Consider the following 23,489-nt stretch of genomic DNA (forward strand, 5'->3'; position numbering starts at 1 on the left):
TTTGCTTTTCACGCCCTGTGGTTTGCACACAAATGGGGGCATTGCCTTGTGTACATCTTCCCTTCCACATCTCAAAGCGATCCTCCTCCACAAAATAACAGGGATGCAGAGTCTGGCTCACACGGTTTGCAGTTCATGTTCCACTGCCATACCAGTGCCTTGGGCTGGCAGGTACAAGCTTGGCCCCTGAGGCTGGGTGAATGAGTGAAAGGTGTCACTGGTGTCTGGTTTTCTTTAGTTTAAATAAAATATACACTATAACGTATTAATTTCTTTAAAGTGGTGGTTCCTAACTTACTAATGTTTTCCCTAGCAAGGAAGAAAAAGATGCAAATCCCTTTTCCTTTTGGACATTCACCGGAGTACCTTGTAGGGTATCTGTTGCCTCCTCTGAGCTCACCAGTCCTGTGTCCAGTGTCACGAGATCCCTGAATTTGCAGAGGAGATAAAAAAGGACTCAGCCAGGGCATGCACAGCACCATCCCCAGTGCCAGGATTCCTGGAGTCACATCAGAGATGTTGCAGGGTCTCTCTTACAACGGTTGTGACTGGAGGACAACACTGAGTGGTCCTGCCAGGCTGCTGTTCAAATAGCACTCCACCGTTTTGTGTTCAATGAACCTCATCACCTTGCTGGTCCAAACAGCTCAGTGAGTTTGCAAAGAGGAAGAAAAGCCTCATTTCCAAGAGCTGAGCCTCAGCCTGCTTCTCACTGCAGCTCTGGCACCACTTTCCTTCCTGTCCAAGGCTGGCTGGTGCAGGGCATCCAACAATCCCAGTGCCGGCAGGAAAACATTGCCAGGAATGGGTCTGTTCTGTCGTCTCCAACACCTCAAAATCTCTCACGGGGTCCAAGAGGTATGAGTTTGGGAGTCCCTGCCTCTCTCCCATAATCAGAGACTGTTTGCTCTTCTCCAGGAGGGAGGGTGAGTGGGGTGGGCAGCTAGTCCGGGACAGTTTCCCAAGACAAGGCTGAAATTCCCATGAACAGCCCTGACCAGACTGTGACTGGAGAAAAGGAGAAATCACAAGAGTTGGTGATCCTGCCTTTTTCCCACTACAAACACCCGCACCAGCGGGCTGGGTCTTCACAAGGCATTGCAGGGGAGGTAGTAGTGATTAGGAGGTGGAGAAACCACTCTGTTGATAGGAGGGTGACTTGGCTCTGCTGTCTGAACAGTTTGTTCCTGACAGCCGGTGTGCAAGTATCATGAAATCCCAGTGCAGTCTTAAGTCCTTTCAATACGATAAGGAGGCATCAACACATATGCTAAACTAGTCAAGCCCTTCCAAGTGTGCTTTTCTACAGCTGATGGGGCTTCTTCTGGCTTTTCCAGTGAGTGGAGCCAGGGCTTTTCTCTGGTCAGGGAAAAGCTGGCTGTGCCATCCTCATCCATGATGGCCTAGGGCAGAGACGTGGCTACTAACTGGGTTGAAATGCTCTGGGTGAGGTAAAGATCAGCCTCCATTAGCTAAGCCATGTCACTGACTCCTCTGGTATCATGCTTGTCATGAGGACCTCATGGTTATTGTGTTCCTGTGATGTGCTCTGCCCTCAAGAAGGGCCCGACATCCTCCTGATGTAGTCCTGCCCATCCTTCTGCAACTTCTACAGTGGGGCTGTGTCTTGAATCCCTGCTAGCTGTTCGTGGACAACAAAAGGCAGGAGTCACAGGGAAGTTTAAGAGCTCAAAACTTGAATTTTGTTCTAGTCTAGCATGAAAACCTTGAAAGTTTACAAATCTTCTGTGAAATATAATTCTAAAAGAAATTTTTGATTGGGCAGGACTGACTCACAATCCCAGTTTTCTCTGTAATAGTAATGGCAAGTAAAATAAAAAAGCCTGGCACAGGCATTCATTTTGAAAGGCAAAACAAACATTTTACTGCCTGAACTTCCCTTACTGAAACTCCAAGACAACTGACCTGCCAGGGCAGAGCCATCTGGTTTCAAGGGAAAGGCATTTTCTGATTAAAAGGTTTGGTTTACTCCTTTCTCACCAGTTCTGCTCATTTACAGCCAAAGTCAGAGAATTCATGGAGGGAGACCAACAGGATCTCCCATTTTCCTATACCATCCAAAGCAGGAGGGAAGAGAAAAGGAGTGTCCTGCTTGGACTAAGCCTATCCTGTGCTGTCAGGGGGAGTGTGTGTCCGTCTCTGCATCCTTCTCTGCAAAATGTTAATTTCATTCATGGCCCCGGGGCTCCTATTTTTCTTTTTTGCCATCTCTGGCATTGGGAGTCCGGTAAAGCAGGTCTTGGACCTTGTTCTCATCTCAGCAGGAAAGACACACTGTTAATGTGTTAGCAAAGTCGAGTCTTTCACTAGGCAAAATGTCAGAGGGCTAAATGCAACCGCTGAATGAGAAGGTACAAAGAAAACTAGATTTCAGAGAAGGAAAAATGAATGTGAGGCACTGCATGGAGGTGAGAGGTGAGGCTCTTGATATGAATTGGTTGGAGAGGGAGCAGGGAGGATGGTACCTAGCTACATCTCGCTGCCACAGGCTGTAGGACACACTCCAGCAGCTGGGCTGCTTTGCCCTACGTTTCCTTTGCTATGAAGAAAGGGCACAAGGCCATACAGCTCCCGTGTGAGCTACTGACCCAAATCATCAATTACGTGCATACTCCCTAGAGTGGGTTTGGACAAAGACTCAAAGAGGGTATCACAGAAGTGAAATGAAAGCAAAGAGCTGAGGCTAGTTTTACCTTCCTAAAATACATCGGGTCCTGACCTTGGCATCATCATCCAGCTTAGTCTAAGATCTCGAAACAGCTGCTTTCCGTCTTTCATTTTTTTTGTCCATTTTCTGTGATAGTCCCTATTCCAAGTTGTTAATGTCTGCATCCTGTGGTAGGGCTCCTTAGGCTCGTCTCCAAAGATCACAAAGTCAGCCAGAGCTTCCATGTCTGCCATTAATGTAAAGGATTTTCATACACACATTTGCAAAATAACTACCAGATTTCTCCTTTGTACTGTTAAAAATTCAAGTGTAGGCAAAAGTTTTAAACTTTTACTGTCAGTGGCTTAATACAGACTTCCTCCAAGAACGTGTCAGATGGAGATGTGGCAGCACTACTAAAGCTCTAAAGACATCAGGAAAATACAGAGAGGAAGTGAGACAAACCCCTGCATCTTCTCTGTTCAACAGGAAAGAGAAGACTGAAATGCCACCCAAGGCTTTTTTCTTCTTGAAACCTCGTGTTGCCTGAAGTTCAACATTTAAAGCAGACAGCAACTCAGGGGGATGGTTTTTCCACATTTTTATTTACTAAGGTTTTTATTGTGTGTTTTATATTGCAAACCCCACCCCTAGAACTCTTCCCTCCCTTCCCCCCAAAATAAAACAAAAAATAACAATAATAATAAATATAGTTCCACCTACTGAGACAAGCCTAGTGTTGACTGGGGTCCAGTCGGAATAACTCAATATTGGCTACTGCACTGCTAAGAACTGGAAAATCAAACAATATCCCCGTGAAAAACAAAGAAAAGGAACCCAACTGAAGAAGGATGTTCACCAGACTGGTGGATGGAACACATATCTACCAGAGACAGCCCTCAGGGTGTTTCTGTGCACCTCCATTTGTCTGAGTGTCCACAGGGGTTGTTGAGATTCAAGTACCAATGCAGCAGTCACAGGACAGTCATCCATGAGGGCTTGGCATTGCTGGGCTGAAGGCCTTTCCCACCTGCTTATATTAGATACCCAGACCCAAACAGCTTAGCTCCCAACCTCTTGAGATGCTCATTCTAGGGGCCCTCTAGCACATGGGGAAAAAAGATTGCTAAAACAAATATAAAACTTAAAAGGATATTGTGAGTTTTCCTTCTAGGAACTGCCTCATACCTATGAAAATATGAGAGGGTCTGTGAGTCTGCTTCAATTCCGGCAACTGATTCTGTTTCAAGATGAACCTGTACATATTCGGAAAAGCAGGATCTATATATTATAATTATCACCTGCCAATCAGTCCTACATAAGGGTCAAAATTGACATGTATTTTAAAACTAGGAGAGATATATATATATATAAATATATGTGTGTGTGTGTGTGTGTGTCTGTGTGTGCATGTTTACACATGTGCATAAATAGACTACATATGTGTATAACTGTATACTATATATATATAAAAGCATGTGTGTATTTATAGATATATATATAAAATCTATACACACACACACACACACACACATACATGCACCCCTCCCACCACACACACTCACACATATATAGTTGTATGTAACTAGTAGAAAAAACATTTCTAGAGTTCCCCTGACCCTTTAAGGAAGACCAAAGCTGATTACATCTGAATTCTGAGCCACCAAAGCACGTTGAAGCAGGAGTGCCCAGGAATGCTTGCAGCAACATTCAAGATACAGGCACATGTCAAAGAGTTTTGCAAACAATTCGGTATAAAAAACTGTCAGCCAGTGTTTTGGGAGAGAGCTGGGGGTGGGAGGAGGTAAGAGAGGGAGTTTTATGGACTTGTATCATTATCATGATAATAGTAAGTTTTTTGGTACTGCTGCATGAAGTCCTGCTTTCCCTCTGAGGGCTGGAAGGACCCCATGATAGCTGGAAACAGAGGGGGGCTGGACACGTGTTTCTAACAAGTGTTAGAAAAGTTGAGCACCTGACTCTTTACAGTGAGGTGGTCAAGGACACCTCTTGGCCTAAATAAAAACAAATGAGAAAGAAAGGATCAGAGTAAAAGAAAAGGAGACATTTGCTCTAGAGGTAAAGGCTGTAGCTTCTCAGTGCTGTGTGCAACCCATGGCCCCTTACTGTCTTCATCCCACTTTGACTGCCTTAAATCAGGGGAGCCCAAAAAATCCAGCTCAAGGTGCCTGCCAGGCCCCAGATGTGTCCAGTGATGCTGCAACTGCAGGGCGAGACCAAAGCCAATCAGGTGCAGGCTGTTATTGCTGGTGAAATCAAGCAAACTATTTCAATTGCCCCATCAGAAGAGAAGGACGGACCATGGCTGGCCAAATTTCTGGTCTAATCTGGTTTAATGGTATAAACATAGTTGCAAATCTGGAGGATTCTTGGCTGGGAACCAGTATTACCCTCAGTGCCTCAAAGCTCAAACTCCCCTGGGCTGAGGAAGAGGGCTAGGGTGACTGCACCCCACTTTTCAATCTTTTTCTACCCATTTCTCTTCAGTCAGCCCATGGACACTGAGACATTAAAATGGGAGAGGGAAGGTTAAACTGTTGCCTGTTTCTTCATCCGTCCCCTTGCTTTGCACGCCCCAACCTGGAAGGCAGCACACACACCTTCCAAACCATGGAGATGTTGAAGCTTGGGCTCTTTTGCTGGCTGGGGCCAGCTGCCTGGTCCCACAACCCACATCCACGATGCCTACGAAAATACAGAGGGGATATTCACTGCCCTCCTTGTGACTTTCAAGGGATTGCTTCTTGTTCCCACTAGAGCATCAGAGGAATAAGAAAAAGACAAGCATCTGAAGTTAGGCCCGTCCATCTCCTGGTCACATTTACCTTCTTCAGATGGAGTCCAAACAAAAACTCAGCCCTTCTGAAATCCCTAGAGGGGACTGCATTAATGAAACTCACCCCTCTTCTGGCTTCCTCTGCAAACTGCTGATCACACGAGAAAACCTGGGAGGAAGTGCCATCTAAGTCCCCCCCATAACTAGGTGCTGCAGGCCAGGTTCACAGCTGGTGCAAAGCAATGCAAAGCTGAGGCCAACCAGAGCTGTTCTAAAAACACCAGCTACAGGCCTGCCCTGATGTCCCCTTTTATGGCCCACATCAACCTTGGATCTTTGTCTCAACAGGAAAACCTTTTTTGGTGGCTTCTATGGCTGATCATTCATATGTTCCAGCTCAGGTACACAACTTGTCTGTGCGTTACCTCGTTGGATTAAATTTGCTCATATCCTTTTGTTCCATGTATGAAAATATTCTATAAAATCAAGTGACCAAAAATCTATAGCTCTAAGAATACCTGGTTATCTTCTTTTTTTTTTTTTTTTTTTTTTTTTGGTGTGTGTGTGTGTGTGTGTGTGGTTTTTGTTTGTTTCTAATCACAGTTAAACTAAACAAAAGAAATGGAGAAAAAAGGGGGGAAGAAAAGGAAAACATGATTCATGAAAGTCTAATCAGGAACTGAATTGCACGGCTGACATAACCAGCTCTCAGAAGGAGTCCTCACAAATTGGAGGGCAGTTTGGATCTGACAGGTTCCAGATCCCCTGTGAGCACTATGGATTCTTTCCGCCCACCAGCAGTCAGAGAAGCAGCGCCTGCAGCGCTGGCCCCAAACACCAGCGGATGTGGTAAAGAACCTGAGGACATCTGACGTGGTAAAGTCACACGCCCAGGAATTGAGCTACAAGGCTTCCCAAGAAGTCCAGTCCCTCCACCAGGAAAAGGAGAGAAGCTGGAAACAGATTCTCTAGAGGAATGAGGAGAACTTTGGCTCAGTGTCTGAGCCAGCTCCTGGGGCAAAGATGGCTGGGAAGCAGAAATCAACTTGATGTCCTGGTTGAGCCGTCCCGGTGGCACAGGTGGCGTGCTCTTGGACTGCAGGATCTGCGGAGGTGGGCTGGCGGTCTGAGGCAGGAGCAGAGAACCGTGAGAGCCTGAGGCCCCAGAAGGGCCACATTGAAAAGTTCTTGTTGCCACTGGGCTCTGACTGGGAGGACTAAGGCCAGAAGGGGTATAACAGGGAGAGGCGACACCAGACTGTTGTAGTGGAGACATGGAGGCAAAAGGTGGCCGTTCCTGGTGGAGCTGGGCTATCGTTCCAGTTAAAGATCCTAATGCACTTGGATGTGTTTGGCACAGGCCTGAGGACGGCCCACCAGAGGCCTGCGCCAGCTGGCTTAGGCTGGAGGATGGAGAGTTGGAAGAAGGAGGGGGTTGGAAGTGATTAATTCCCCCCAAAGTCCCACTGCCCGAGAGCTGCTGTAACTGTCCCCCCTGCAGTGGTCTTGTGGTGGGCTGGAACTGATTGAGAAGACTGGGGGGTGAGTTTGATGAGAGCTGGGTGAGTGATGTTGATGGGGAGCTAGTTGTGGCTTGCTGGAAGTGCCCAAATCCACTGCTGGAAAGGGCTGGTGGCTGCTGCTGCTGCTGCTGCTGCTGCTGCTGCATGGGCTGAGCTGTACCTAGGGGTGATCCAGAAGGTGCGTGTTGGAACTGGCTCAGTCCCACCGAGGATGCACCACTCAAACCCGGCTGGCTTGAGCCACCTGGAGGGGATCCCACCTGGAACTGGCCTAAGCTGGTGGCAGCTGAGAATCCTGCGAGCTGCTGGATGTGGAAGGAAGAGGACGACGGGGTTTCTGCTCCTGGTGTATGCAGCTGGGATGGAGTACTGGAGGGAGAGCCAACGGCAGAAGGGCCAGTCGACGGGATGAGAGACTGAAGCCTTTTCAGCTGTCTTGGAGTCTGGTTGGATTGCTGTCCCAAGGAACCCAAGACGGACACCGGAGGACGGAAGATGGCTGTCGGGAGGCGTGGGTGGTGTGTCAGAGCTATAGCGACAGAAGTGGTGGCTGCGGCAGCTTGCAGGGGTGCCTGGATCAGCGGAGTCCAGATGACAGGGGTGGGTGTGGATGCGGCAGCGGCAGCGGCAGCGGCGGCAGCCTGGACATTGTGAGCACAGTGTGCCATCTCTCTGTCGTGCTGCACGATCTGCTGGATGATCTCATTCTCTTGGTAGTTGAAAACACCTGAATTGAGGTCATGCTGGACTTTATGCAGCAGAATGGAATTTTTCTTGCCTGTAGAGAAAGTGAAGAGAGAAAGAGTCATTCTGATATGTCAAAGCATGGGAGGCTTCCTCAAAGCTTCCTGCCAGACTTTCCTCAAACTCTTGGCACTGTCTCCCTCCATTGTCATTATGGGATCTGTGTACGGTTTCTGCGCTCCAGCAACAAGATGACAAACATCACATCTTCTGCTTTTGTGGTATGATCAACAGACCTCAAGATCCCATAAAGATATCCCCAACAGGACACATATTCTGAGACAGTAAAGCCGCTTTGGTAAGTGTGGCAGACTGATAGCAAAGCTTATGAATCTGGAAGATTCCCGTTTTGCACCTCATAATCTGAACTTCCATTAGAAAAAGAGAATAAATCTAAAGGCTGCAAATTTTCTTTTGTGTTTGCAAAGGAAAACCTCAAAAATATAAAACCAGTGAAGTCTCCTGAATCTTCAGCTACTCTCCTTCAGCTTATGCATTCTTCTCATCTGTCTCATGCAACTTATTCACTCTGGAGCCAAATATGTGGTTTTAGTTGAAAGTAAAGTTCTCTATGAAAAAGAGACAGAAGGACTTTATGTGCTGGAAAAGCTCAGCTGGCCCAAGGAAGAGACCTCAGACGTGCTGCAGCTACCATCTTACCTGGCCATGCCCTTCTAGCCCCAGCTTTAAGGGAACTGCAGGCTAGCAAACATCACGTTCCAGCTGGACTTCCTAGCCTGCAGCAAAATATTAGCTCAGCACTTTGCCTTTTCAATGGGCTGGAAAATGTGGCGTAATGAGTTTGTCTGGTCTGAGAGTGCACCTGGCACTGAAGGGATGCACGCTCCTGGACTGAAGGACAGAACCATTCAACGCAGCAGGATGAGATGCTGCCAGCGATGCCCTTTCACCAGAGCACAAATGCCTTCTCAAAGGAGAGGCTTTCTGATGTACACAGGCTCTCTGCATAACAGCATTCATATCTCTGTTCTCATAACAGCATGCACATCAGTAACTGTGCCAGCATTGATTTATAAGGAGCTGGTATATGCTGATTGGAATGATTTTCTTACAAAATCACTGTGGATTAGATCCCTGTTCTTGCCTTTTCAAGGGTCCTCTATCCTGACAACATATGCCAGTTTGAACTGGCTTCCTTTTCACTTCTGAAGCTGTTTGGATTTGAAGGGTTCAGCCTACTAAATTCTGTGTGTCTGTGTGTGTGTGTGTCTGTGTGTATGCATGTGCGTACTGGCGCCCTCGTTGCGTGTCTGTACACAGCTCAATTTGTAGCTGAAGCTCAAGGGTCGAGTGTAGAAGGGTCACCTCTGGATGAGGCACCAGCCAGTTTGGATCAGATCAAAAGCTGTATTAACCCTCCTCCTGAACCAAATGTATCCTCAGGCCCTGCACCCATTAGCAAACCTCTGCTCCGATTCAAATGTCATTTCTGCTGGTTCCTGTCTGATCACTTCTAGTTCCTGTACAGGACCAGGGCAAACAGACAGCATCTGGCCAAATGCTGCGGATTTACAGAGCATGAGATAGCGGCAGGTATGGAATGGAGGCCTGGATGTGGAAGGGCCCCTTCTTCTGCATTTTAATCTCCAAATCATGTCATGCTTTACGAATTAAAGGCTAGCAGCACAGCTCATGTCAATTAAGTTTCCTGTAAACAAGGGGTTGTGCATTAAACTTGTCTCCACACTTCCATGAAATCACAACTTTCAAGGTAAGTCAACCATTGATATTATCGACTAAGACCACAGTATGGTATTTAATTTGTCCCATACAGCATTCTAGTTTAAACTGGCCAATTGATACTTTCCCAGAAGGAATGGTTAAGAGTGGACTGTCATGTTGGGTAGCAGTTCCCAGTGAGATTCCAGAGGAATTTCCTTTCAATCCTATACCAGTCGTATCTCAGATCTTTCTGTACAGATGTGGGTACATCTCTGTGCATAGATGACATCCAGATAGCTGTTTGTGTTTTTTAGTGTATGATGTTATCTTTTGCAGCTGTAACAGATAAAAGAGTAAGAGTTGAAGGACATGCCTCTTACTCTAGCCTAACGTAAAATCAAACATTTGGCAGCAAAGAACTTGAATGATACTCTGAAGAGGGTACCTGGTATCCTGGTGTCCTAAAAAGTAACTCGAAAATGGTAGAGTCTTGGATATAACTAGTTGAGTTTCAAATCTACTACCAGAAAAAGTTGAAACAATTATTGCACAAATAAGGAGGAAATCGTAAAGTATAAGGGAGATACTACTGCATATAATGCTGGGAAGGCATACAGAATGATGTTTTAGTTCTAGTGTCTAGCTGCAAAGCTTGAAAAGGTACAGAAAATATCCACAAGAATCAGGCTTGAAAAACATCAGTGAGTAAGTACAACGTATTCAGCTTCTCTCAGAGAAGAGATGATTTGATACCAATTTATAGGGAACTTCACAGATGAAGAAAGCTGCTAAGAACCATTCCCTTCAGTTCCAGAATGACCCATGAGATATTGTGATTTTAGACAAGCCCATAAAGAAAAGAAGGAGCAATCTAACTGTAATTGTAGCTAAGCATTGGAAGAACACACTGAGGGTTTTTCCTTTACTGTACTTTTCAAAATCAACCGTTTATCTCTTTATAAAGGATGAGGTGTGGCTGTAGCAACAGAGTGCTATGCAGTAGTGCTAGGCAACTGTTCAGAGCGGGTAAAGCTTGCAATCTACAGTGGGCTGAACTGCACTGTAAAACCAAACCACTAAAATGCTGACAGAATTTTGATTCTGGATCTGCAACTGGTGCGTTTGGGACGTGTCTGTTGTGGGTAGTGGTACGTTTGATATGGGATTATGCTTATACGGGATGCTTAATGCATTTGTGGTTTACCTACTGTTAATCACTCCCTCGAAAAAAAGCAGTAAGGCATATGAACTGACCTTTCTTTTCTCACCTTGGAGAAAGATACCAGCCCTGGAAGGACACAGTCCTGAAGGCAAACAGTGTTCTGAGCTGCTAATGTCATTACAGGGGCTGGAGAGCTTGTCTGCACTGGAAGTGGTGTGCAGGATATGTATATAACATCTGTTTCATTGTATACTGGCCTGGAATAGACAGCACTGGATATGCCCCAAACAGAGAGATCCTGGTTCTACCCGCCATTCATGCAGCCAGGCACACCAGGAATGTCACCTTTAAACTTAAGAGCATTTTTGCAGTGAACATAGAGTGAAAGAGAGTGAACGGCACAGGGGGTCACGCTGCACCCACACGCACAGAGTAATTTCCACCTGGTATCTACTAGAATCACATACGTGCTCACAGACAAATAGATCACAATCACAAAGAGCTGCTTAAACCAAACCAGAAATACTAACTGCTCCAAGTCTGGAGAGAAGGAACAACTTATCTAAACAAAATTGACAGGTGAGAGAGAACCTGGCCAGCACACTTGAGTTAGAGGGATTCAGACTGCAGGTTTGTAATCATTCTCTTTCTGGAGTTGAAGGTACAAATCCCAGCATGGGGAATCTGTATCTATCCTGCACAACTGCAAGGTCAGGATGTGGACAGGAGACAGCATGCTGAGTTCAGACAGGCAAAAAAGCTGCCTTACCACATTTGCTTTCTTGATAACAGACTGTAGCAAAACCAGGATGAGGAGGAATGGCTAGGGGTAGAAAAAGGAGAAACAGCAGATGTTGCTAGTGCAGCTTTCCAAAAAGCTTAATACCAGCAACTGCTCTGTGTTTCCATCATTACACTTCATCTCACTCTTTTAATTCCATGTCACCGGTCTTTGGCTTCTGATTTGCGTGTCTGTGCTTGAATAGCCTGCAATTTCCAGTGCTGCCCTCAATTCAGGTGAGAAGCCATAGCGATGTTAATCAGAGCTGCACGGATTGAGGGGACTGATGTTTTCATAACCAGAGCTCTTGAAAACACAGAAAGAACTGAACAGCAGACTCTGGTTTCCTTGGCAGAGCACTAAATGGAGAATATGCTAACATTTTCCAAACATGCATACTATTTACTGGAAAATGGTTTGATCAAAGCTCCTTAAATTTGTGTCAAATTGATAAACTACTTCCAGCAAAAACCTTGCAATTATTATTTTTTTTACTTTTTAAAACAGAACATTTCAGTTTTCCTTTGAAATTACATTACACTTTACTGTTTTTCTGAGTCCAGCTTGGATGTATCAACTGTTTAATTAGATGAAATTTTTCTTTTCTGTTTTGCCAAAAAAGTCTCAAATTTCTGCTCCAGAACATTTAAAAATATTACTGAAAATGTTCTTTCTGTTATTGAAAGAAAGAGGAATTTTTCAAAATCATTTTTCAAAATGGTTAGCAAACTGAAAAATTAATTGGCTCCACCATTCTAATTAATTGCATAATTTACATGATGTTTCCACACACCAATATAAGTCTTATTAGTTGCTTCTGGAGACAATCCTCCTTCCAACCAGCACCAGATGAGAACAGGCACACAGCAGAGTCCTGGTAGGACAAAGACATTTTCCTGGCAGGTCTGACTAAGGTCTTGCATGAAACATAAGCCAACAGTGGAACAAGGCTGTAGGAGCAAGTTTGCTTGGGCTGGTGGTCCTGAGATTATTTCTCCTCATCATCATCTTACTTATGAAACTGCTTCAGTTTCAAATTAATTTTTTCTGCTCTGGATTTATTGTCACAGCACCTGACTCAAAAGGAGAGCAGAAAAGACTGCAGTCAGAAGACTGAAAGGCTGATTAGTTTGGTTCTGTGTAACCCTAATTGAAACAATGTTCTGCAGCTCACAGCTACACTCAGTGAACTGCAATAGAGTCCTGTGTTCTTGCTAAGCCGGTGAGAAGCTTCATTAGCAGAAAGGAAAAGGGACTCCTGTTTCCCCTTCAATCTAATCATGGAAGCACAGAGGCTGTATGTACAGAATTGCTCCTTCTAAGTTGTTTATCCCACATAAATTAAAGTGCTGAGCAGAGTCTAAGGTACTAAGATAATCCACCTAAGCATTTATTCTAAACCCAAAAGCACTATACAAATTTACTGAGATGCCACAGAGCTGGCATAGGAGCCATCTGCAACCACCTCATGCACCAACTCCTCACCGTTGCTTACTCTGAGGTAGCTCAAGGCCCCTTACCCTTCTACAGAGGAGGGAGAAGCTGCTTTGGGTTTCTGCAGGACAAGTGGCGTGTGACAACCTGAGGAAGGGAGGGCTGGGTGGCTCCCAAGCAGCCTCCGGGGCTGGATGTGCCCCTGAGCCAGATGGAGAGACAGTTCAACTGACGGAGCTACAGGAGCATGGTCAGATAAAGGTCTTAAGACTAGCAGGTCTCCATGGCACAACTGACTTTTTTGTTATCTTTGTACAGCTTCTAACACAGTATGATTTTTTCCCATTTTTCATCAATGGAGTGCTCCGGGTTCTAAAAACACCCTATTTTCCTCACTGCAACAATAGGCTAAATACAGGGGGAAAAAAGAAAGATATTTACAGCCTAGAAGATGTTCATAGCAAAGCTACTGGTGCTTTGAAGTGGAGTGGGGAATGTAAAATTATGGAAACTAAGCAAATAGAAGTTGCTCCCTTAATAAAGAATTGCAAAGTCAGATTTTCCTCAACTGTAGATAGCACACAAAAGAACAGGGAGAAAGGCTCATGTGATTTCATAAAAGGAGCCAGCACTCAACAATAATTCTTCAATCAAATAATCAAAATTAGCCTTCTGTTGTTAGAGTTCTGCACAGACACCAGGGAAATTAGCTGTGACTTTCTGTTCATTTCTCTTTTCAGTTCTGTCTGAGCTCACTGGCTGCAGTTTAAGAATTCAGGTCACTAAATTGCTTTCTGAATTTGCATGTATTTAAAATAATCTCACTTTATTAGGCTGGTTTATGCCCTGGCCTGCTGTCAGAGTGGCTGCCCCCCTGCCACATGGTTACTTCTTTCAGGTCTTTGCTTCTTATTATTCATATGACTGGGTACTAAACACCCTGCTTGGATCACCGGTTGCAGCAAAGGGCTCACAGCCCATTGCAGCTTTGAAGGTGGTCTCTGCCCTCCTTTGCCTATGGGTTACTTGGGTCCTGAGCTGGTCTCCTGTGGTAATTCAGCTCGCTGCCATCGTCCCCAGAGGGGCAATACAGCAACTGGCAACTGCAGGCAAAGAAACCCTGGACATAATAACTGGCAGTTTGCTGCAGCTGCTTCTATGACCCTGGGGAAATGTTCTGCACTGGGACTATGTTGGTTGGAGGATCTCGCTGCAACAGCTTTTGCCACTGCCTTAAGAGTCTGTGTATACAGGGAAATTAGCTGGAACAGAGATTTCAAAATAAATCTTAACTCCCAGTATATGTGCTCTTTTCCTGTTCAAGCCTGACTCTCTCCCAGATGTAAGTTAACCCACACTGAACTGTATTAACTGTCACGTAAAGGTTTCTGCTCAGAATTGAAGGAGCCCTTGGAAGCAAAGCAAAGCCAGCTGGATCAACTCTAAAAACATCCACAGGGGAGTTCAGTGCACTTAACAAATCTGCTCTAGAAACTAATTCAGATTAACTTTCCTGACAGCCTGGCTGTGTAAATACATTGCAAATTGGATGTGCAGTTCTTGATTAACTGCAGTTAGTTGCCATTTGTGTGCTCCTACACCGGGATACGTACAAGGCAGCACCCGCCTGCATACTGCAGTTTCACTTCTCTCTTGCTAAAGCTGTATCCTTTGAACTCTTGTGGTACATTTAAAGTACAACAGTATCTCCTTCTCCCCTGCTCTGTCCTCTGCAAGCCTAAGTGGAGTTACACCTGTACACAGGGGTTTTATTGCAGGAAAGCCAGATACCAGATTGAAAGGGAAATAAATTTTATCAGTGTAGAGCCCATTGTACTGGGGACATCAGCTGAATCTGTCTTCTTATTACCATCTTAACAAACAACGAGTTCAAAAATTTAAAACAGACAATTCCCTATCTTTCCAAGTGGAGGTCTTCCCTCCCTGTACAGCTCAGGTTCACCACTGATTGCTTCTCCTCTCCCACAGACCAGATAGGTATCTTCCAAAATACGTGACATCTCTTTTAACAGACAGAACACAACTTTTAACTGGGCCAAACTGCCACACATCAAATGATACATGGTGAGTAACGTTATCTGATGAATCTCAGGACAGTTAAACAAAACTTAAAATAAATTAAGCTTTTCCTCTCTTCACATTTATGCCCATCATAGAGAGCTTTGCAGAAAAAAAATTGAATCTATAGAGCTATCTAGAGCAAACTGTTTGTGAATATCCATGAATGGGTCTAAGAACTGCGTAATGCTGGAGTGCCTGTGATGCCCTGTGCTGCCTGAGGCATGGTGTCCTGGCTGTTGCTTATCACTGAAGACTGAAGCCAAAGAGCTGCCTTCTCCTCAAGTGGCAGAAGGGCTTGTGTCTGGAGCCAGAGCTGCCGCACTCAACCCTCAGAGCCCTACTGGAGCTGACAGCTGTGACAGGGACAGATTCTGGAAGACTCTGGACATTCTGGCGCTGTTTTTCTGCCAGTTGTGTGCTTTGCAGTGCGGTCTGGTTGCAGATAGCTACTGGACTGTCTTTCAAGGCAGGAAAAGTCCCCTGAGTCTAGAGGTGTGGTTGGTAAGCAGGTCCTACTTCATGTAATTAAAGAGGGGGTTGAAAAATATTTTTAAAGGTGTTAGAACGGTAAAATGTTATCTGAACAGGTGTTTTATTTCAATGCAGATAGCAAAGAGCTGTGGATGTGGCGCTCTAAATATAAAAGGAATCCAGTAATTTGCGGGACCCACAGAGATGGGGCACAAATATATTGTATCTCCTACAACTCCCCCAGCTCTCTCACTTCTGCTTAATGTCTGCCAGCTAGCCAAGTACCCATTTGCAGTACTAGAGACTCCTGCCTAGAAGAACAAACTTCCCAGAGAATGTGCACCCTGCAAGGTAGGCATGGGTTGGGATAAACTGATGTGACCAAGGTCATTTACAAAGTCAAAGACAGGTCTCCTGAGATCTCATCACCAACCCCGCTGTCCCTTCTATTGGGGTGTCTTAGGCTTTTATTTTTCTTCTAGAGTTGCATGAGAAATGGCACTTCATATTCAGGTGAACAGGGTTGCCAGTTCACCTTAATTAAGCTGAAGTAATTTGCATTCACTCATGGCTGGTAAGTTGTTGATATCTTTCCTTAGGCTAAACAGAAAATACTCTGAGTCTGGGCCTTCACTTCCAAATAAAAAGAAATTCAAATATTCAATTCCTGCTTCAGTCCAAGCTCCTACGCTGCATATCTGTGCTAGATAGCATTTCCAGGGTGTGATTCACCTAAGACATTTCAGATAGCCAGGAGAAGACGAATCACACTCTAAATGCCTTTTTCTCTCTGCTGACTATAAAAGTCAGATTCAGATGTCTATAGTAGTGTTGAAAATGATAGACAATTTCAAGTCAGAGGAATACACATAGTGGTATTTGAACTTTGATTCCTCATAAACAGTTATGTTCGTGGGTTATTCACATGACGACAGAGGACACAACACAGGAGAACCCATGTTATCTCTTGTCAGCCACTGATACCCTCATCTACTCGGTACTTGGATAATAAGATTCCATCTCCTTAAAGGGCTGGGCAGAGTTCAATGTGATTTTGAAATAAAGCTTTCCCCCAAAGCACTCACACTCCAGCATTGTATATCTGGGCCACAGGAACCTTTTTCCTTACGTCACCTGTGCCTGTATCAGCAGCCTCAAATAAGAAGCATATATATATATATATAAAAAAATATCTATCTCGCCTTCTGACCAAATCTGCTTCCTCATCTCACATGTGCAGGGCTTTGGGGGTTACTCACCTGCATACAGTAAACAAATCTGGGACTACAATGTGGATACAGTGCAAAATTTATGCTGAGTACATATTGTTTTATTTATACACATTTCAGTCCGTTTCATTTATTCATATGATCTTGCAGGGCACCTGCCACGAGGGAGTAGGCAGCTAAGAAGCATTCAATGACCGAGCTCCACCTCTGTTAGCATTATTTTCCCTGTAGAAGAGATGAGGAACTGAGGCACAGAGCAAAGGCATGACAAGGACAAACAGAGAATCTGTGGCAGAGCTTGGCACAAATCCCAGATCTTCTCATTCACAGCTCCCCTAGCCTAACACAGGCCAGCTCTTCCTCTGAGGCAGCAGATCCCAGAGTATTAGTCGTGACCTAGACAAGCGGGGTTGCAAACCCAACAGGATTTCAACTGCAGAAGCATGGTCACGAGCTGACAAATAGGGTGCCCAGTCAAAAAGTTTGGGAACAGCTATTTTTGTGGCTTGTTTATAGGACAAGGCCTTTAAAACTTCTACCACTATAATATCTTGAACAGACACTCTTGTACCGCAGTAATATTATATAATTATACTTAGAGACTGGTATTGTGTTGTCTTTGCTTTTCTTTGCTTTTTCAGCATCTGCAATGCCCGAAGGAAATGCGAGACACTTTTAATCCTGGGTTAACTGGGATCCTTGTATCAAAACATATGCAACTGGCATTGAAAATGTATGCTTTTCAAACTACGTGGCAAAAAATTCCTGATGAAAATGAAAAAATAACTTCCTCTGGCTTTAAGTATGCTTTCAGCTCTCACCAGTGACCTTGATACGGATGGTAAGCAGCCTTATGACAGACATTTATGGTATTTATTACAGCACAATGAACAATGGAAAATAATTGTCCCCCAATATTTTTTGAACACACTAGTGAATTTTGATTCGATTATATTCACGACCTGTATTGTATTTACTTTCAATGAACATTTGACTGGTTGTGTTTTACAAGTGCAAATGTTTGTGAAAATCTGATTTTAAGCTTCAATGGTCACTGAAAGCCAGTTTCAAACCAGTCAGGAACAGAATGATGCGACTTACGTAACTGACGCATCACAAACTGGGACGATTCACAAATGCTTGTCAGACAAAAATTACTCACTGGGGAAATTAACAAATCATTTCAACACACAAATACTACAAAGAATTTTACATCTTGGTGAAGAACAAGAAAAAGAGGAAGATTTAATCAGCGATAAGATGATCACTAATCAGTGATCAGCCTCACCTCCTTGATTCTCAATCTTCAGGCCCTGAGCCTGGGGAGAGTTAGGCACGTGATATTCTGCAGGTTCTTTAGAGACTGAAGTTCCTCAGAGAGCAGAGTTAAGCAGGGACACAAATCTTTGCAGAATCCCAGACTTAGTCAATTCATGAAGACTAATCCCTTCCAGTCTTTAAAGAATTCTGCAAGTGCAAAACACCTGGGAAACTTCTTCCCCAGCCATGCATGGCATAGGCAGGATGCCAATATCAATTCCCATTAAGCACAGAGGTTAGAAGGATACATGACCATGCTCTTTGCCGAGCGATCAATGTAGCTGACAGCTCCCTGGGGGGCTGTGCCCTTCGTGCTGCTGCACTGCCCATCTACCAGCAGGAAGCGATGGGGACACACAGATCAGGGTGCATCTGCCCCTCTCCTTCCCCTCTGCCTAGCCACAGGCATTCAAACTGCATTTGCTCTGCAAAGTGAATGCCTCATCGCACCTCCAGTCAACCAGTACTGCTCCTGTTGCTTCAAGGGATGAGGTCTTATGTTCTCATCCTGTCTCCCTGCTACCTAGACAAGCTTAGACCATGCTTTCCAAACCCTCCATATAGCAGGGAATTCTGCAAACATCTCCCCACTCACTGTGACTGGATGGACTGAGATTTTTCTCCCTGCTCTCTTGATTCCTCACTGCACAGGGGGAATACTGGGTGGATCTTATCCTGGTACCAGAACAGTGATAAAGCCCTCTGAGTCATTTCATGTACTCAGTGAGGCATGGGCTTCTCGAGGACATGTTGTCAGCTGGGTAGAAGGGAGTTAGTGAATGCACCACTGGCTTGGAAAGAGGCTCCCATTTGCTTCCATCTTGTGTACAGATCCTGAGCTGAATGTAACAAGAACCAAAAATATGGTCCTGCTTCTGTTCATACCTTTTATGAATTGCTGTTCCTTAACTTTAGTCCTCTAGAATAATCCCTCTACTTTCAGAGAGGGTCTTAGCAGAATGCAGTAATCTTGACTTTTTTGAAAAGTCACATGTTGTTACACAGCTAAGAGCACTACTCTTTCTGGATGGTGCACGTTTCAGGTGAAGGTGAAGAAATGCCTTATTTATGAAGCCAGGGATTTCCAATTCCAATTTCAGCAGGGTGCACATAACTCCTTTAGGCCCTGTTGGGAAATTCCAGCCAAAGAGTGTTGGGTACAACGGGGTTGGAAAGTGCTATGAAGATGCTATTTTACAATAGTAGAGGATGTAAAGTTGAGAGAACAGGCAGCTCTTAAGTCTGATTGCCAGGGAAACAAGGGCAGGGCTAGGATTTTCAGTGTACGACTCTGAAGGTTTCTGCCTTTTATGTGGCATAGGGACTGATGTTGTCTCAGATCAGCAGAATGGCAAAAGGAGGGGAGGACAATGCCAGAGCTCTGCACCAAAGGGCCTGTTATTCCAGTTGCTCTGTGTCACCTTCTGACCTTATGTTGACATATTTCAGCTGTGTGTGGAAGAGAATTTCTCCTAGGGGAAGAAGCATGTGAGGTTCTTCATGCTGGTTCAGAATTTTCCATGAATTTTAGTTACATGTGCAGCGGCACACAGAGCAAAAGACAAGAAGCACAGGATGCTCTGCCCAGGAAGCTGAGCAGCACTGATCACCTAAAGCTGAAGAATTTGAGATGAAGTCAAGCTGGCCCATCCCTGGTTGTGCCTGACATTACATTTTCTTAGCGGTTTGTACAGTCTAATTTAAATAACCCAAGTGATGGGACTACTGCCACTTACACTAAGGCCTCATTAGTGTGGGCTTTGCCAAACTCTACATATTTAGCTCATAACCTTTTCCTCAGGGGTCACACTTTCTGATTTGCAGCAGGTAATGAGATGCACAGAATACAATGTTCCTGGCATGAAAAGCCCCAGAGGCACTGCACCCCTTGCTGCGATGCCAGGTTATTCCCTACCTCCCTCACCCCATTATCCTCCTTGCCTTCTGCATTGTACTCAGACCTGCAGTGACCTTTTTGATTCTGAAAGGCAATGAAAATGCATGCAGTCTTAAGAGATGTATAATAAGAAGCTAGACTGAAATGCTTGGTCCTCAGCTCTGCAAAGACTTCTTGCATGACCTTGCATAAGTCATTTAATCTCTCTGTGCTAAATGTCTCTGGTTGTGACCAAGGAACATTATCTCGATCTTCTCTAGTTTCTAACAAGGATGTTTGCAGCACGGGGTATGTCTCCCACAGGACAGGAGAGCATCCTGGGATGGGTCACTATGAGCTATAACAATCCAATAATACTCTTTGGTTAATTGTGCTTACTTTAAGCTGTGGGAGGTTAGGTTTTTATCAATTGCGTATTTACACATTTTGAGCTAAAATTAAAAATCTAGTGAATTCACCAGCATGGCCCTGATGGCCTCAGACTCCAGATCTCGGTTCTTCATAAAGACTCATGGAAATGAATGGAAGCAGGAGCCAGCAGAAATGTGTATGTGTGAGAGAAAGAGAGAGAAGGATGTGAATTTAACTGATTGTGAATGGGGCTCCTTTTAAGAGCTGAAGTCAGGCAAGGAGAGACAGGCTGGGATCTCCTCCAGTTCACAACTCCAGCAAAGGAACTATGGACCAAGCCTGGAGATAGGGTGCCAGGGCAGCAGGTAATGGGAAGAAGATCCTCACACCTTCTACTCACCAATTCTGTCCAGTCTGTCAAGAGCCACAGTTTCAAAAGCTCGCCGCATCATGGGATACTCTTCCAGCACCTCGTTGAAGTTGTCCACTGAGAGGGAGTAGAGCCGGCAGTAGGTATCAGCTCGCACGCTGGCTGTGCGCCGGCCACGGGTCAGCAGGCAAATTTCTGGAATGAAAGACCCAGCCTGAGAACATGGGATAGACACCTGCAATATAAGACCTGGCACTGTCACTGCCTCCCACCCAGTCTCCTCTCTAGCTGGACTCTACCTGCTCTCCCACTGAAAACATGAACTGTGGTAATATTCTGCATATGCAGAAACATTTAAAAATACCAAGGGGCTCAGTTGTGGCCACTGCTACACACAATTGCACCTCAGGGATTCTGCTGATCTAATTAGCCAGACAAGTTTTGTTATGGTGGATTATCAAAGAAATGATTTGTGCATTCAGACTGGAGACACTGTCTTTCTCCAGCTCCTCATGGGCACTGCGAGCAGAAGGTGAAGCCATGCTCTCACTGAAGCTAATTCTCTCTCTAGATTTATAGTAAAGGCTCTGTGCTGACCTGTGGCTTTGGCACCTGGTGGTAATTTTGATCCCCACACCCAGAACATTTCTCGTTTCAAAGTTTTCAAAGTTTTTTGTAGATATGCCACAAGCTTACGGATTGTCAGAGAAAGCCAAATTAGTGGCACTTACTAACTCTTGGTGTATTTACACTGCAGCCATCCACTCCTAGGAGGATGCTCAGCTGGTTACAGAACAGAAAGTCCTCAACTCTACCATAAATGCCTGACTTGGGCACAGACGCTCCTTGAACACTCAGTGGAGAGCTCCTGAGTCCTGCTTTTCCACTGATTACACACAGGGTATGGGCAGCTAAGACAGGCACTTAAAGATAGATGGTGTGACCTAAAGACTGACAGTACTCTTCTCTGTGCTCAATGTTGGGTGTCAGTCCATCAGCACCATGCTCAGAATTCATTCTGGGTCTACCCCAAAGCACTGGTATAGCAGCACTACAAAGGTTATAAGTGCATTATGAGGCTGCTTTCCTGAGGAAATGATGCTTATGAGACCATGCCATGTGTGTGAGGAGTTGTGTGTATGGAATCTAAAACATAATGAATGTCATCAGCAATTTTAATCAAATCTGTCAGAGTCAGGGTATCCTGACTCCAACCCTGTAACTTCAAATTCCAGAAAACTGACCCAACTTGCTAGGGACATGCAAAATCCTTGTACGCCAGGCAGGTGCAGACAGATTGCTTCACAGGAACTAAGAGTCTAAGACGACTGTAGGAAATACATGGTAGGGATTTTTTTAATAGAGGAAAGGCCTTATAGAAGGCAAGGAAAGGCAGGCTTCTGCCCCCTCTCAGTAGGCCATTAATTGTGGTGCATTCAGTGCTCGTACTGAAACATGCATCTACCAGAGCACTGTCTGTCTTGGGCTGTCAGTGAGGTCTCTCTGGGGCCCTGATAGGAGAGGTGTCTGTGTTACTCCTAAGAGCAATATCCTAAATCTTCTCTTATAGTCTTTTCTGACCTCATGCTAGTTTCACTGTTCCAGAGTTCTGCTGCTGATACATTATGCCTGCCTGCTGACCTTCATGACATTTTGCTGAGCCACAGGCTGGGGAGATGATGGACTATGTTTTTTCCTCCGTGTTTATACTGTACCGTGTATGATAGATGCCAGACGGTAGGACTAGGCAACACTATAAATGTGCTTGGAGAATTGAGAATGCTCCATTTTTTTTCTTAAGTTCTCAGCTTCACAGATCTGTCTGTTTGCTTGGGGCAAAAAGAAATGAACCTACAAGAACTAAGCTTCCCTTCTCTGTTTTGTTATTATTTATTATCTAGACTCCTGCACTGCTCATGAGTCCCAGTCACCTCCCACTGCACAATTTACTGTATGAAAAGCTGCAAGACAGGGGAGATGAACAGAGACAGAAGATGGAGGAGGAGGTGCTCCATCCCTGTGGTGGATGCCATCCCTGTGCATCCAGAGCAAGTTAAGGAATGTATGAGCAATAGCAGTGGGCAGTGCTGTGGGTGATTGACTAACACGCACCTCCAAAGTAGGAGCCATCTGCCAGCTTGGTCTCCTTGTTGCCTTTGGTGAGGACGCTCACCACCCCGTGCTGGATGAAGTACATCTTCTTGCCAATGGTGCCCTCCCGGATGATGTAATCCCCTGGCTGAAACACTTCGAACCGCAACTTGGTCAACATGGATGTCACAAAGTTGGGATCTGCGTTGGCAAAGAGGGGCATGGAGGCAACCAGCTTCCGGCAGTTGAAGTTTATGATTTCCTGATCATGATGTGATGCAAAAGAGAGAGAAAGAGAGGGAGGGAGAGAGGGGGGAGAAAACATGGGACAGGGAGCAGAAGAGACACACACATGTTTAGTCAACATCTGATAACCTATGAAGATCCCCCACTTGATCTGTACATTAGAAAGTGGGGAAAAAAAATTGCAGTTCCCTTAGTCTGGGTCCCCCAGTAGAGGCTGGAATGGGCTCTGGATGCTCAGAGCATGTAGCAGTGCGAGCTGAAGCTGACAGACTGACACCATGCTTCACTGCTTTCATTCATATGCTTTCTCTCTGAGCGGGGACAATACCCCCCCAACCGCTCAAATACACACAATATACCTCTTTCTGCAGGAAACCTTGAATTGTGAGAGAGGTGCACAGCACTGTGAAACGCTCTATGAAAAAGCCCACGGCTCCTCTCTGGGAAAATGTTATAACTCACCTTGGCAGCCCTATGTTCTCTGCTGCCCTTGCTTGTCAATGAGATATTAAACAGCACAAATGTGCCAAGGCGCTCAGAGAAAGAATCATCCTGGGCAGATGGGGACAGCGTCAAGAGAGGGGAGGAGAGGTGCCCAACAGTCACTGGGGCATGGGCTGGATCATCCACCTCAGATGAA

General features: G+C 45.1%; 1 protein-coding gene across 3 annotated transcripts in view; it reads right to left on the reverse strand.

Moving 5' to 3' along the window:
* Positions 1 to 3,393: 3,393 nt before the first annotated feature.
* HCN4 (hyperpolarization activated cyclic nucleotide gated potassium channel 4) overlaps positions 3,394 to 23,489 on the reverse strand; it is a 106,508-nt gene continuing 86,412 nt past the window's right edge. The window contains exons 6-9 of one of the 3 annotated variants that reach the window (XM_074838023.1): positions 22,625 to 22,865; positions 20,543 to 20,707; positions 7,195 to 7,766; positions 3,394 to 7,101 (exon numbers count right to left, since the gene is read on the reverse strand). In XM_074838023.1, coding sequence (XP_074694124.1) covers positions 6,187 to 7,101; positions 7,195 to 7,766; positions 20,543 to 20,707; positions 22,625 to 22,865 — 1,893 coding nt within the window. In that variant the 3' untranslated portion in view covers positions 3,394 to 6,186. Of the gene's footprint in view, positions 7,767 to 20,542; positions 20,708 to 22,624; positions 22,866 to 23,489 lie in introns of all 3 variants that reach the window. The other 2 variants (XM_074838022.1, XM_074838021.1) reach the window with 2 other exon arrangements.

The sequence above is a fragment of the Strix aluco genome, chromosome 12 (genome assembly GCF_031877795.1).
Source record: "Strix aluco isolate bStrAlu1 chromosome 12, bStrAlu1.hap1, whole genome shotgun sequence".
In the NCBI taxonomy this organism is placed as follows: Eukaryota; Metazoa; Chordata; class Aves; order Strigiformes; family Strigidae; genus Strix; species Strix aluco.